We start from the raw sequence: 13,393 nt of genomic DNA, 5'->3' as shown, positions 1-13,393 counted from the left end.
TAGATCCATGTTATGTTTATTGTATTCTTTATGAGGCTGTTCGTTCTATCTTTAAGTGGTATGTATGTTCAAACTTGTTCTTTCATAATGATTATAGCTTCGCCAATAGCCCATTCGTCTCTAGTACCGCCAGATGCTCCGGCGTGATATCTGCTATAGTTCGACACCTGCATACGTCCACATTCATTAGTATCTGCCATATGCACGTTGACGTGGTCACTTACCCTGCAAGCTTCATTGTGCGACAGAACTCGTCGAAGAGGATCTTGACCGCTAGGTCGACGCCTTTCTCGCCGTTATACTATACCGACTGTCAATCACCTGAACAAATATGGTAATATGTCTGAAGCTTACCGCTAATCCCCAGATCGGAATCCTCCCCACAAAACACATCGACGCGCCCAGCGCAATCGCCTTGAACACGTCTGCTCCCCGTCGAATGCCCCCGTCCACTGCTAGAGGGATCTTCCCTTTTGCTACGGGCGCGCAGATGCGCAGTGCGTCCAGGGTAGCGGGCACGCCATCGAGTTGGCGACCGCCGTGGTTGGAGATGACGACGCCGTCGACTTTGTGGTCGATGGCTAGTTGGATGTCCTCGGGAGAGTAGACTGTTCTTGTTAGTCTATACATAGTAACCACAGGAGTGAGGATGGACGTACCCCCCTTGAGCCAGATCTCGAGCTTCGTGTTTTGTCGTAGCCAGGCGATCGTCTTGTCCCAGTGAATAGAGCCATCTGGATACTCTGTTAGTAGCCGATATGCAGAAGGAAATGAAGTGCATACCGTAGCCACGCTCATACGTGTCCTTCAACCCCAACTCCTCAATTCCCTCTGCCAGTACTGGAAACCGCATATCCCTCGGGAAATTGAAGTTATTCCGAGACTCGTTCAATCTGTTCCCTAGTACAGGGAGATCCACGCTCACGAATAGTGCTTTGTATCCGGCTTCTTTACTGTCATCAGCAACCGCGAACGTTATACTGCTCAACTGGACACCCACTTTCGGCCTTCTGAATAATCCTCCTCGTAATCTCTACATCCCTGAAAAAGGACACCTGCATTGCATACGGATTCCCCGTCCCCTGGGCAATCACATCATCGATGCCTGTTGTTGCCCACGAGGACAAGCACATGGGGATATCGTGCGCTGCAGCTGCACGCGATGTGCCCACTTCGCCATCTGCATGGGCGAGTTTGTGCGCGGCAGCCGGGGCAAAGCCGAGGGGGAATTTCACTTTCTTGCCGAAGATGGTGGTGCTGGTGTCGAGGGCATCCACGTCGCGGAGGACGCGAGGGAGGAGTTTGTATCGGTTGTAGGCTGCTTCGTTGTCTTTTAGACTGTGATCTGTTAGTATATATAGAGGGCTGCGGTGAGTTGTGGGAATTAGTACGTGATGAGGTCGCCAGCGCCTTCGTTGAAGTAGTCTATATGCATGTCTTAGTATTGGCTGGATTTGATAGCTCGTGAGAATTGCTCACCGCGCACGACCGGAGGAAGCCGTTTCTGGGCCTCAATGGCCAGATCGGCGATAGTGAGGACTTTGGAGTCGTGATCTTTGGGACGGTTGGCCATTTCGATGTATGTACACTGCAAGGTAGTGATTGGCAATACGGACTAGATCTACAACTGGTATATATAATTTTCCGGATTGTCTACTCAATGGCTCAAACAACCGAAAAGGCAGTTCCGCGGATTGAATATCCATCTTGCAGTATGTCGATCTACGATAAGATAGAGATTCCCCCAACTGGCGGTGGAGTGGATTTAATGCAGGCAAGTCACCCCGGCCCACTCCAAACAGGCAAGTCAAGACTTCCCCGCACGATAAGATAACCAGTTTCATTCTTCGGACTTTGTTTTTGCCCTATATCTATCCCACCTCTTTACCACATAGAAACACCGGTTATCAGCTTCAATCCACTGACAATGGCTCCAGCAACCGTCCTGGCTACCTCCGCCTACTACGCCCCTGGCGTGGTGTCATCCGCCAACAAATATCTCCATGTCTCGGGCCAACCAGGCACCATTGAAGGCACTGCCCCTGCCGATTACAATTCGCAGATCCATCTTGCCCTTGTGAATCTACACCGTGTGCTAGCCGCCACCGGCGCTACCCCTCGCGATGTAGTCAAACTCACCCTCTACATCGTCGACTACGACCCCAATAACCGTCTACACACCCGACCTCTACAGACATGGCTCGCCGGCCACAAACCGGCCATTACTCTTGTTCCAGTACCTCAGCTAGCTGTCCCGGGCTGGAAATTCGAGATTGAGGCTACCGTTGCGGTGCCGGACTCTGTCCCAACTTCGCTTTCTCTTCCCTCTTCCACAGAAACGACCGATGTGCTTATCATTGGCGCCGGCCTGTCCGGCCTCATGGCTGCCGAAACCATCCTCCAGTCTGGTCACTCGTGCATCGTGCTCGAAGGCCGCGACCGCGTGGGCGGCAAGACTTGGTCTTGTCCCTTGCCAAGTGGCACCGGGGTGGTCGATCTCGGCGCTGCCTGGATCAACGATACCAACCAGAGCATGATGCATGAGCTGGCAAAACGGGCTGGTGCTGAATTGATCGAGCAGAATACGACGGGTAACTGTCTTTTGCAGCGAGAGGACGGCACCCTCACTGCGTTCCCCTACGGGCAGACTCCATGCGTATGCTACCTCCTTCCCACCGCGATATAACTCACCCCGCTAACTGCGTCCAGATAACCCCTCAAATCCAAAAAGAAATTGAACTTATCCGCGACACTGCCGAACTTGACTGCCAATCTCTCTCCACCAGTCGACCCCAGAATGCCGAACTCGACTCCCTCTCCTTCCTCGCCTATCTGCATTCCCGCAACGCCAGCCCCATCGCTGTCGCAAACGCCTCCGTCTGGACTCGCGCCATGCTGGGTCAGGAACCCCAGGACATCTCCGCCCTCTACTTCCTCAATTACTGCAAATCGGGTGGCGGATTACTCCAGATGCGATCGGATCGGAAACACGGCGCGCAGTATCTGCGTGTGCGACAGGGGACGCAGATCTTTGCGAAGACGCTGGCAGAGTCATTGCCCACGGATACAGTTCGCTTCGGGCAGAGAGTGGTGGGGATTACACAGGTGCAGAAAGGGGTGAACTATGTTAAAACGGAGAGTGGATTGGTGGTCAAGGCTCGGAAGGTCATTTGTTCAGTGCCGACACCTGTCCTTAAGACGATCAAATTCGAGCCGCAACTACCTGCTGCTAAGCAGCTGCTGGTTGATTCATTCAGATATGGTTACTACACCAAGGTGATGTTGTCGTTTCGGACGGCGTGGTGGGCGGATCGTGGGTTCTGTGGACTGGCGCAGTCGTTTGTTGGTCCTGCGTCGATTTACCGCGATACGAGTGTGCCGGAGGATGGTAAATGGGTGCTCACGGCGTTTTTGGCCGGCGACGCTGGGAGGAAGTGGTCTGCGTTGGGGAGTCAAAGGGAGCGTGAACTAGCATTGTTGGAGCAGTTGGGGGCAATTTATGGTGATAAGGATCTGCCCAAGAGGGAATTCGTCGAGGCTCTCGGCCACGAGTGGTCGACTGAGGAACTCTCTGGCTGGGGCTGTCCTTGTCCAGCATTGCCTCCAGGCGTCTTGACGCTGGCTGGTGATGCCCTCCGAGAGCCGTTCCGGGATGTGCATTTCGTGGGAACGGAGACGGCGGAGGAGTGGAAGGGATATATGGAGGGAGCTGTGCGCAGTGGGAAGAGGGGGGCACTGGAGGCTGTTAAGGGGCTGACGAGAAGCCAGTTGTGATACTCATATGGTAGATGGAGTACTAGCGATCATCTAGACGATGCTGCATATGTGAATGGGGTATGTTAATGACATCAGTTCTATAGCACGAGTTCCTCGGAATTTATCGTAAGGTGCAAATACCGACCAATCAGGAGGCATGCTGTGAAGTGGAATTTACCACAACCAAACCCCAATAGTGTTTTGTTAGCAACCAACTCTTCCACCATAGGAATCTACCCAATGGATGAAATAAAGATCTACATTCCAGTTTACATAGCCCCAAAACTAACGCGATGGGGTCCAAAAAATGGGAACTGGCAGCTGTGATCCGCCGTACCCCGTGCCAAGCCTGACTCCATCCCCAACTCGATTTGATTGATCCATTCTTAATGCTCAATTCATCTCTCCGTTTGCAGCTTTGCAGCCAACTTCACCTCTCCATCCGTCTCTTAACTCTTCTTATAGTCACATAGCCCTCGCATCTGCGATGGCCCTCCCTTCCACTCGCACTCGCTAACCCTCCTCATGCCACGCCGCCGCCTCATTCTGGTCGCCGCGCTCCTCGCCCTCGGCCTCCTCTACACCCTCACCTCCCACGGCGCATCCTCCCCTCCTCTCCACATCATCCCCAATGACTGTCCCTCACGCCCCGATCTCGACAACATTCTAGTCGTCCTCAAAACCGGCGTCACCGAATCACGCACCAAAGTCCCCATCCACCTTTCCACCACCCTCCGCTGCATTCCCAACCACGTCCTCTTCTCCGACTACGTCGAACAACTCTCCCCCACCCACTTCACCCACGATGTCCTCGCCTCGCTCTCCCCGGCTCTCCTCAATCATAACCCCGAACTTGACCTCTACCGTCGCGTGCGCGCCGAAGGCCCTGCCGCCCTCACTGCCGCCGACCTGAACCCCGACGTCAACACCCCGATCGGCAAACCCAATAACCCCGGCTGGAAACTCGACAAATGGAAGTTCCTTCCCATGCTGGACGAGGCCCTGCGCGTCAAACCAGATGCGAACTGGTACATCTTCCTCGAGGCCGATACATACCTCGTTTGGGATAATTTCCTCCAGTGGCTACGGCGCTTCGATCCCTCCAAACCATGGTACCTCGGCAATCAGATGCAGATCGTGGATGCTATTTTTGCCCACGGTGGTTCCGGGTTTGCGCTGTCGCGCCCAGCGCTCGTGAAGGCTGTTAATCAGCGCCAGCGGACTAGCGATGGATGGGAACGTGCCGTGGCGGAACATTGGGCTGGGGATTGCATGCTGGGGATTCTGCTCGAGAATGTCGGGGTGGATTTGACGTGGTCGTGGCCGATGCTGCAGATCGCTCCGCCGGAGGAGATGGATTACTTCTCCATTGGATATGCGAAGCGGCCGTGGTGTTATCCGGCCGTGTCGTTTCATCATCTGGACGAGCAGGGTATCCGTCAGTTGGATGACCTGGAGAGGGAGCTGGGGCCGCTGAAGACACCGCTGCTGTATCGCGATGTGTTCCTCAAGCTGGTCCGACCGGAGCTGCGCGATGTTCGCACCGAGTGGGATAACCTGGTCGACGGGGATCCCGTGGCCGTGAGCAGCTTCGCGGCCTGTCGGGACGTGTGCACGCGCGAGGCCAAGTGTCTGCAGTACGCCTATAACGAGACGGAGGGAGCGTGTCGCACGTCCACGGTGCTGGCGCTGGGACATGCGCGACCGGGACTATCGGCCGGATGGATGACCGAACGCATTGATGCGATGGCGGAGAGTCTGGGCAAGTGTCGCGAGATCAGCTGGATTGATTGATGCGCCCCCGTTTGACAAAGATATCTTTTCATTCATAGTATCATACATATATATACCGTCTATACAACCAGCGTATACACACACACACACAGTGACACATTCTAGAATCCCTGCACAGGAGTATACCCCTCGATCAATCTACTCTGACTCGACCCGCGAATCTTAAACTCCCTCGCCAACCCCGTCACCTGCAATCCAGCCAGTCTGCCCTCATCGAACCGAAACTGACCAATGCGCACATCTCTCCCCCCATCCCAATCACAATAAGTAAATACATGCACCGCATAATGCACCGTCACTCCCCCGGTCTCCTCATCCATTCTCACCACCCCCGTCACACTATACACGAACCTCCCCACAGACAAGAACCAATCCCAGCTCTGATCCGGCGTGGCCACATACTCGTGCCAGAAACTCGTAAACGGCACGACGGGCGCCTCGTCCGGTCGGGTCATCATCACTGCCTCGTAGGCAAGCTTGGCTTTGAATTTCGCCAACTCGTGCACTTCGGCGCGGAATTGCGGCATCGCTGATAACATCTCGTCCACGGAGACGTGCGCATCCCGCCCCGTGTTCCCCAGATAGTGTTTGAGGTAGTCGGCGAAGTGTGTCTGCCCTTGGTTGTGCGCTGCGCGCGCAATGCTATACAGGGTGGTTTTGTCGACGTGGTCGGCGCTGCTGGCTAGTCGGGATTTCCATGGGTAGTAGGGGGATGTGGGTGGTTTGGCTGGGTCGGTGGGTGGTGGGGGGAGAGTGACGCCGTAGTGGGGGAGGGAGTGGGTGAGGGTGGTGAATAGCGATAGAAGTAGAGATAATAGTAGTATTCGCATATTGATATGATATGATAGTGTGTGTATAGATAAAATGATAATGTAGGTATCACGACATACAAGGGACGATGGTGCAAGCAAAGAATTTAAAGAATTAACTACTTACCACTACTCAAGCTAGGCTAAGACTTTCAGTCATTTCTAACCTAAAACTCGGAAAGGGTCCCTGCCCATTTGTTTCAAACCGATCGGCGTTTCCAGTGGAGTGGTCTGTTTGCCGTTGTGACCTATCGCTGTCCCTGCTCAGCCTTATTTGATACCAGACCCTGCCTTGGCATTGCTGATCTTGTCTGCTTCGGAGATGAGTGTACGTGGATGGCAATGCCTTTTTGAGTCTGTTTCCGCTGTTTTTCCTTTGAATGAAGGGTTTGTTGTTGCTGTTGCTGCTAAGGGTCTTCTTTGCCATTGTGATGAGATGTGCAGGGTCAAACTCTACTGGCTATGAATTGATGTCGTCTCAATGATTGAATTGTATGATGAATTGATTGACTTCACATCCAGCCACCCGGCCTGACCGGCCTGTTCCAGACTCTGGCCAATTCACGGATCGTCCGTCCAGCCATCCACTCATTGTCCTTTGCCGACACGGCACACACACACACACACACACACGGTCGCATTGCTTGGATCGAGCACTGCCTCAGACATGTCAGCACTCAACTTGAACCAAACCCTTCAACCCCAGTGTTGAATTAAATATAGAAACGCGGGATAACAACGGCTGGAATTTCAATCAGGTCAAATTGACAGAGGATGAGAAGGAAGAATGGGACAGAATGCATTCAATCTTGACTTGAAACACCGGATACTCCCACACGAACCCGTTCGACTGACAAAGTCCCCACTGTAGGGTCCTTTTCTGTGCGGAATGGCTTTGTTCTCGGAACGTCGTCCGTTATGCACCGTTCATTTCCGATCTTCGTTCCGTGATCGCTAGCAATGTGCTAGGGAATGTGCTTGATGTCGATTAGAAGCGTTGGATATGTAGTGAATCAAGATGGCGACATCCAGGACCTGTTTGATACAGATGCCAGAGCGGGAAGAGGAACTTGCTCTTGTGTGGAATGCAGATTGACAACATAGCAATTCTCAACGCGCAAAGATCTCCGGTCCGGAATATGCGGAATTCTGCAAGGTCGGTCAGAGTAAGGTTATAGGCTTTATGGAATGTGGATTGAGGCATGCCTCGTGGTGCGGGTGATCTGGCCCCATTTGGGGGCGACGAGTTTGAAGTGCATATCGATCCTGGGGTCTCGGCGGGTTCAGTGTCACTGCTGGTGAGGGTTTATCTGCTCAATGCGAGCTACTGAGAGTGCAATTGCATCTTGTGTAGTGGGCGCTAACTGTCAGACAGATTTGTCTTTATCAGATGGTGTATATGAGTGATAAGATGGTCGTCACTGCTTGGCATGAATGCTGTGAACATTACCCCATCACGGTTGTCCGATCACTCGAAACACTCGTACGGGTAGCAAACCCAGCCTCAGCAAAAGCCCAGCACTAAAATAGGATTAACAACAGCTATGATGGCCATACATACCATTCATCTCATAAACATATATACATTTCCTCGCCATCCACTCATGCAACCGGAATATACTCCCTGGCAGAAACAGCATCCGTCTTCGCCAGCACCTTATTCCCCTCTCCCACAGCCTCGGCATAATACCTCGTGTCACTCGACGCCCGCTCACTCTTCCACAACAAGGTCGTCTCGAAAGACTTCCGCGACACCACTCCAAGAGACGTCGCATTACCCCTCTCAGACTGATAGAACCGCCATGCCTTTGTCTCCGTATCGCCATTCCAAGACACATACAACCGGACAGTCTGCGACGCGTCCACATATGCAGCAATGGCCGGGACTTCTGTCGGTGTGCCCGTCCAGTTGGCCAAGAATCCACGATAACTCTCCGCCTCCTCGATGAAAGCGTGATAGACGATCTTATTGTTGGCATTGTATTCAGTGACTGCGCCTGCTTGGCCCCAATTCACGAAGATATTGTCATTAGACAGCAGCTGCGCGTTTCCTTGTGAAGCCGCCTGGATCCCATACGGGGCTGTCGCTTTGCGAAGGATGGTCGCGGTATCGCTGCTGTGGTCCAGTTCGACAATCAATGCGCGCGATACGTTGTTGACGAGGACTTCGCCGTTGCCGGAGTTGTCGAAGAAGGAGATTATCTCTTTTGTTGGGGACTGGTAGTGCCAACGCGCGTGGTGCTGGTACCCAAAGGTGAAGTTGTAGTTGAAGGTAGAGTGCTTGCCTCCGAGCTCCCAGATGATGGACCCGTCGGTGCCGTTGATCTTGAAGATGGTGCTGAAGTGTCGCGAGGATAGGAGATAGTTGCCGTCTTTGTCTTTGTCCACGCTGTTCAGGTGGATGAAGTCCCATGTCGTGCTGGAGGAGAGACCGCTGTCGCTGGTTGATGAGCCGAGAGTGACCAGGCTGTCTGGGATGTGTCAGTATAGCTCAAAGGAGAGTTCATAGACGAGACGAACCTGCGGGGTCGACGTGATCGAGAGAGTTCCACTCGAAGATCAGTTCACCAGTCTCGATGTCGAATTCTGCATTGCATTAGCGCGAACACCGGCATTGACCAAGGATGGATACTCACCCTGGAACAGACCATCACCAATCCACTGCTGCGACGAGTTCCCGCCATAAGCCGACAGATTAGCCACGGTAGGGAGATAGACCTCCACCAGCGCGGTCTTCCCGTCGATGACATTGAACTCATGAATAGAAGGAATACGATGATTTCCCGCCTTCGCAGTCACGACATGCTCATAATTCTGGTTCAATATGATTTGCTGCCCGAACCCTTCACCATGCGATGTATCCATCGTCCCCTGGAATCCCTGCAGGACAGGCTCGCCCTGGTATGTCGTGGCGTGAAAATTACTGACAAACCCTGCATAATACCCGATACCAGACCATATTAGGTCGCCATTTTTGCGGTAGATGTATGCGCCGCTCTGCTGGATATCGTCCGAGTAAGGGGCGAGAAAGACATACTCGGTGCCGTTGGTATCGGGGGCCGGGATGGTGATGTTCAGCTTGGGAGGGGAGAGGTCTGGTCGCGAGCGATATTGTCCGTCTGCTATGGTAAGGGGTGACAGAGCTGCCAGGAGCAGGCTATATTTGGTTAGATCGATCATGCCGCTACTGCTATGCTTCGCAATGCTCTCGTCCTGCTTCCGGAATCCTCCTCCATTTTCATCCCTGGACCTCCCCTTTTATGCGCCGATTTCTATCACACCATCTCTGGTGGTGTCGAGGACAAGGTTGAAGAAGTCATAGCCGGCACGATGATAACACCATCGGTGGACACTTTGCACTCATCGTCAATATCGCTTAAGCTGCAACTAGATATTAGTTCTTCAGCAAGAGAGAGTTGTTGAATCGGCTTTTACCCCCGGATCGGGTACTTGGTGGGGAATCTATTGTGCCATTGATCTTCGCGATGACGCGAGCGCGGCTGGCGATGACTACATCAACAGGTACACAAGCGAGGCCAACACATATTTTTCAAGTTCCGAAGGTTATATGCGTGGAAGCAGATACCCCGACTCCATTTTGAAAGGTAAAAGATATTGACATTGACGGTCTGTTAGTTTTGGTTATCACAGATGCAGTGTTTCCAGGAATATGGCATTCAACCTACCTGCCTGATCCCACTTTCATACAGCTGTTATCTTATCATAATCGCTCGTACGATCTCCTGACAGACTTGAACCACGGACAGGCCTCTGCACCATTCCTGTTCCTGCAATATCGATATCGCGTCATTTCATTTCGGCAGTTATCGCAAGCGTAATAGGACGCTAACTGCATGAACAAGTGACAACGGAATATCCACGCATGTGGAAGGGAATTAATGGGACCATCACTGCCTTCAATGGCAGTAGTAGACGTGATTTAGTTGGAGGAGGGCTTGGAAGTTCCCATTTCATTTTTTTCGTACGATATCGTGGTGATATGATACTTCGACTCGCAGTGACATAGTGTACTCTGGTATGGACTACTAATCAGTGAGGTAGATAAAGTGCATGTATGGCTCTTGTAAATTCGATGTCGACTAAAAGTCCAGTTCAGTTCACACAGCACGTGAAAATAAAGAGCCACTGACAATAGTAGCTATCTTCCTTTCAACTGGAACATGATTGCAGGACCCATGATCGTAATTGTATATTCCATCGGTTATTGGCTCGTTTTATGATCGCTGAAGCCGTATTACTTGGCAAATCTGTTGGAACTTGAAGGCACCGTGACTTGACGCCAAAAACTTACCTCAATATTTCGGTATACATAAGACATTGAGGACCGTGTATCATCCATCCCTGTCTTCAACATCGCAGAATCCGAAAAACCCTGATGAAGACAAGTCATGACGAGATCCTATGTCACAGAGTACCAATAGCAATACTACAATTGACAGGAGCCTATAATACTACTAGTATACGGTGCTAGGTCGAGTGAAGCCAATCGATGTGAGTGACTTTCGTTAAGATTAATATATGTTTCTATATAGGGTACGCAAAAATATACTTAGAGGAAGCCTTATGCGTACAAACAGTGGAACAGATGACCCGTACTGCTCTGGATCCAGTAACTTCTCGGTGTGGGGTATTAGCCTAAGATCTGGCTATATTGATATATTACTGTTATAAAGGAACGCTACCTCCAACTAAGGACAGAGCCGATTACCAACACGAAGGGCAAGATAACCTGCCAAGCCATCCACAACTGCAATAAATGAGAAATCCCATTCTTAATATTACATCAGAATGACTATCTCATTGTGCTTGAGAATCCATCTTCAAATCTAGAATCATAGCGATGACTCCGCCCGAAATGCCAAGCACACTATCCTGATTAGTTCCATTGCAAAGTCGTCGGGATCCGCCGACGCGTATATTATCCGTCTCCGACATCGGAGACCTAACCTGTCCTTGTAACTATTCTAACCCAAAATTTAATAGTAGTAATTATTGTCTCAGTCACTCATTCCCTCGTAAGCAAGCAAGTAAGCAAGTAAATAAGCAAACACATCAATAAGCGTAACGGTACGTCGGCGACATATCGCCCAGCATTTCTTCCTCTTCCTCCGTGATGGTCGACGGATCGATGCGACCCTCGGCAATCGCGCGGTCGCGTTTCTTGTTGTCGTGCCACACCGCTAGGAAGTAGAGGATTGACATGGCGGCGGAAAAGGCAAGGAAGGATACGCCGATGCTGTATCCAGGACGGTAGAAGGGGGCATCTTTCGAGAGGAAGGAGTAGGTGGAGATGATTCCGCCAACTGTGAGTAGGGGGTTAGTTACTGGTCGGTCGGGGGGTAAGCATAAGGGCCGTGCTTACTGTTGCCAAAACCAATCTGCCACGCCGTTCCTATACTGCGTCGACGATGGCCACCAAGGTTCATCGCGAACCAGCAGACTAATACTGGCATCGCGCTGTAGCAGCCGCTGGTCACCAGGAACAGCGCGCCGTATTGAACATGGTATTGTGAGGTGTCGTGGATGTTGAGCAGGATACCGAATCCGGCCATGGCTACCAACATCGGGATGATAGTAAACAGGAAGCGATGGCGGAATTTATCAGAGAGGTATGCGATGAGCATGGAGAAACCGAACGAGGCGGCCCAGGGTGGGATGGAGTAGAGCTGGGTTTTGACCGCTGGAAGTACATTAGCGACTGCGCTGTTATCAGAATTTTGAGGGCAAGAACATACAACTGTAGCCGTAGGTCTGGATAATGGTCGGCGCAAAGTAGGCGTAACCATAGGCTGTAACCACCTGTCCAAAGTACATCAAGCCACCGATGAAGATCTTGTCTGCACAAATCATTAGCACTGTTGTTATCGCTATCGCAGCCACGGATACCTACAGTCCTTGAAGACAGCAGCAATATCACGCCAGGTCATACTAGCATCGGCAGCCGGCTTTCCAACATCCTTCGCCAGCTTGTCGCGCAGAAATGCCCGCTCTTCCTCCGTCAGCCATTTGGCGTCTTCGGGGAAGTCGGGAACCACGAAGAAACAGCCAATGGCCACCACACAGGTCAGAACACCCTCGATGATAAACACCCATCGCCATCCACTGTATCCTCGGAGGCCGTCCATCTGTCCCAAACCGTAGGCGAGCAAGCCACCAAAGGCACCGGCGAGAGTCGTCGAGCTGAAGAAGAAACTGAAGCGCTTCTGGGCTTCACTGCGCTTATACCACATGCCCAGCAGGTAGAAGCCTATCGAGTCAGTATGCGACCATAAAATCGTGGAGAACTCGACATACACCCAGGAAAGAGGCCGGTCTCGAACATGCCCAGGAACCAGCGCGTTGTCATCAATCCTCCCCAATTCTGTACCAAACCCTGGCAGACCATGACCAGGCCGAAGCCAAACATACACAGCGACACTATAAGCACGTCAGTATGGCCCTAAATATTGCGGCGCAATACGTACACCATGTGTGCGGCTTCAACTTCTTCATTAACACGTTGGACGGAATTTCGAAGATGATGTAGGGGACAAAGAAGATGGTAAGGGCAGTGTTATATTTGGTTCCGGACTCAATATTCAAGTCGGATTTGAGACCCAAAATGGCCGCGTTACTGACATTGACGCTGCGCAATTGATGAGCTTCACGCCTTCTGAAGTCGAACGTCCAGTTCACTGGGAGTCATGCATACCGATCCAAAAATGCAAGCAGATACATGACGCAAAGACACGGCACCACATGCCAGTCAATCTTGGCCATCAACTTGCGCTCGTTGACGGAGGCGTATTGCGATGGTGCCGGCGAGGACTCGCCATTGTCAGCCACTGGCTGTTTCTCTGTAATCCGAGTCAGTCAAAATTGGGAGAGTCGAGCGCCGATCAAGTCACATCGCAGAGAATAATTCCGATTGCGGTTGGACATACCGTCAACGGTCATTTTCTATCGCGCGATCGCAAGAACGATCGTAGAACACGCACACGCACAACCGGATGAGGGCGAAAGAAAAGCAGAGT

General features: G+C 51.9%; 6 protein-coding genes across 6 annotated transcripts; 2 read left to right on the top strand and 4 right to left on the bottom strand.

Moving 5' to 3' along the window:
• Positions 1-9: 9 nt before the first annotated feature.
• Positions 10-1,573, bottom strand: BO83DRAFT_457080 (alpha-hydroxy acid oxidase; the record flags this gene model as incomplete). The annotated part of the gene is made up of 8 exons (XM_025537090.1): positions 10-167; positions 225-301; positions 355-608; positions 660-734; positions 784-948; positions 1,001-1,338; positions 1,392-1,425; positions 1,480-1,573. The coding sequence occupies 8 exons, from the start codon at positions 1,571-1,573 to the stop codon at positions 92-94; spliced, it is 1,113 nt and encodes a 370-aa protein (XP_025382868.1). The 3' UTR covers positions 10-91.
• A 317-nt stretch (positions 1,574-1,890) lies between these two features.
• Positions 1,891-3,774, top strand: BO83DRAFT_412195 (putative flavin-containing amine oxidase; the record flags this gene model as incomplete). Its single annotated transcript, XM_025534383.1, has 2 exons — positions 1,891-2,656; positions 2,710-3,774. Exons 1-2 carry the CDS (start codon positions 1,928-1,930, stop codon positions 3,772-3,774), a joined length of 1,794 nt encoding a protein of 597 aa, XP_025382867.1. The 5' UTR covers positions 1,891-1,927.
• Positions 3,775-4,121: 347 nt separating this feature from the next.
• Positions 4,122-5,619, top strand: BO83DRAFT_371530 (uncharacterized protein). Its single transcript, XM_025529937.1, has one exon. It carries the CDS (start codon positions 4,282-4,284, stop codon positions 5,548-5,550), a length of 1,269 nt encoding a protein of 422 aa, XP_025382866.1. The 5' UTR covers positions 4,122-4,281; the 3' UTR covers positions 5,551-5,619.
• Positions 5,607-6,450, bottom strand: BO83DRAFT_382933 (uncharacterized protein). The gene has a single exon (XM_025532348.1). It carries the CDS (start codon positions 6,378-6,380, stop codon positions 5,652-5,654), a length of 729 nt encoding a protein of 242 aa, XP_025382865.1. The 5' UTR covers positions 6,381-6,450; the 3' UTR covers positions 5,607-5,651.
• A 1,511-nt stretch (positions 6,451-7,961) lies between these two features.
• BO83DRAFT_324807 (arylsulfotransferase family protein) lies at positions 7,962-9,539 on the bottom strand (the record flags this gene model as incomplete). Its single annotated transcript, XM_025527986.1, has 3 exons — positions 7,962-8,830; positions 8,880-8,945; positions 8,996-9,539. The coding sequence occupies 3 exons, from the start codon at positions 9,537-9,539 to the stop codon at positions 7,962-7,964; spliced, it is 1,479 nt and encodes a 492-aa protein (XP_025382864.1).
• A 1,778-nt stretch (positions 9,540-11,317) lies between these two features.
• On the bottom strand, positions 11,318-13,369 carry BO83DRAFT_421276 (MFS transporter). Its single transcript, XM_025534987.1, has 8 exons — positions 13,304-13,369; positions 13,072-13,216; positions 12,845-13,005; positions 12,675-12,797; positions 12,271-12,627; positions 12,116-12,217; positions 11,743-12,060; positions 11,318-11,683 (listed from the first exon to the last, which is right to left on the bottom strand). The coding sequence occupies exons 1-8, from the start codon at positions 13,314-13,316 to the stop codon at positions 11,433-11,435; spliced, it is 1,470 nt and encodes a 489-aa protein (XP_025382863.1). The 5' UTR covers positions 13,317-13,369; the 3' UTR covers positions 11,318-11,432.
• Between the last annotated feature and the right edge of the window lie 24 nt (positions 13,370-13,393).

This window comes from Aspergillus eucalypticola, assembly GCF_003184535.1.
Source record: "Aspergillus eucalypticola CBS 122712 chromosome Unknown BO83scaffold_39, whole genome shotgun sequence".
Lineage (NCBI taxonomy): Eukaryota > Fungi > Ascomycota > Eurotiomycetes > Eurotiales > Aspergillaceae > Aspergillus > Aspergillus eucalypticola.
This window is presented reverse-complemented; position numbering and strand designations above follow the sequence as displayed.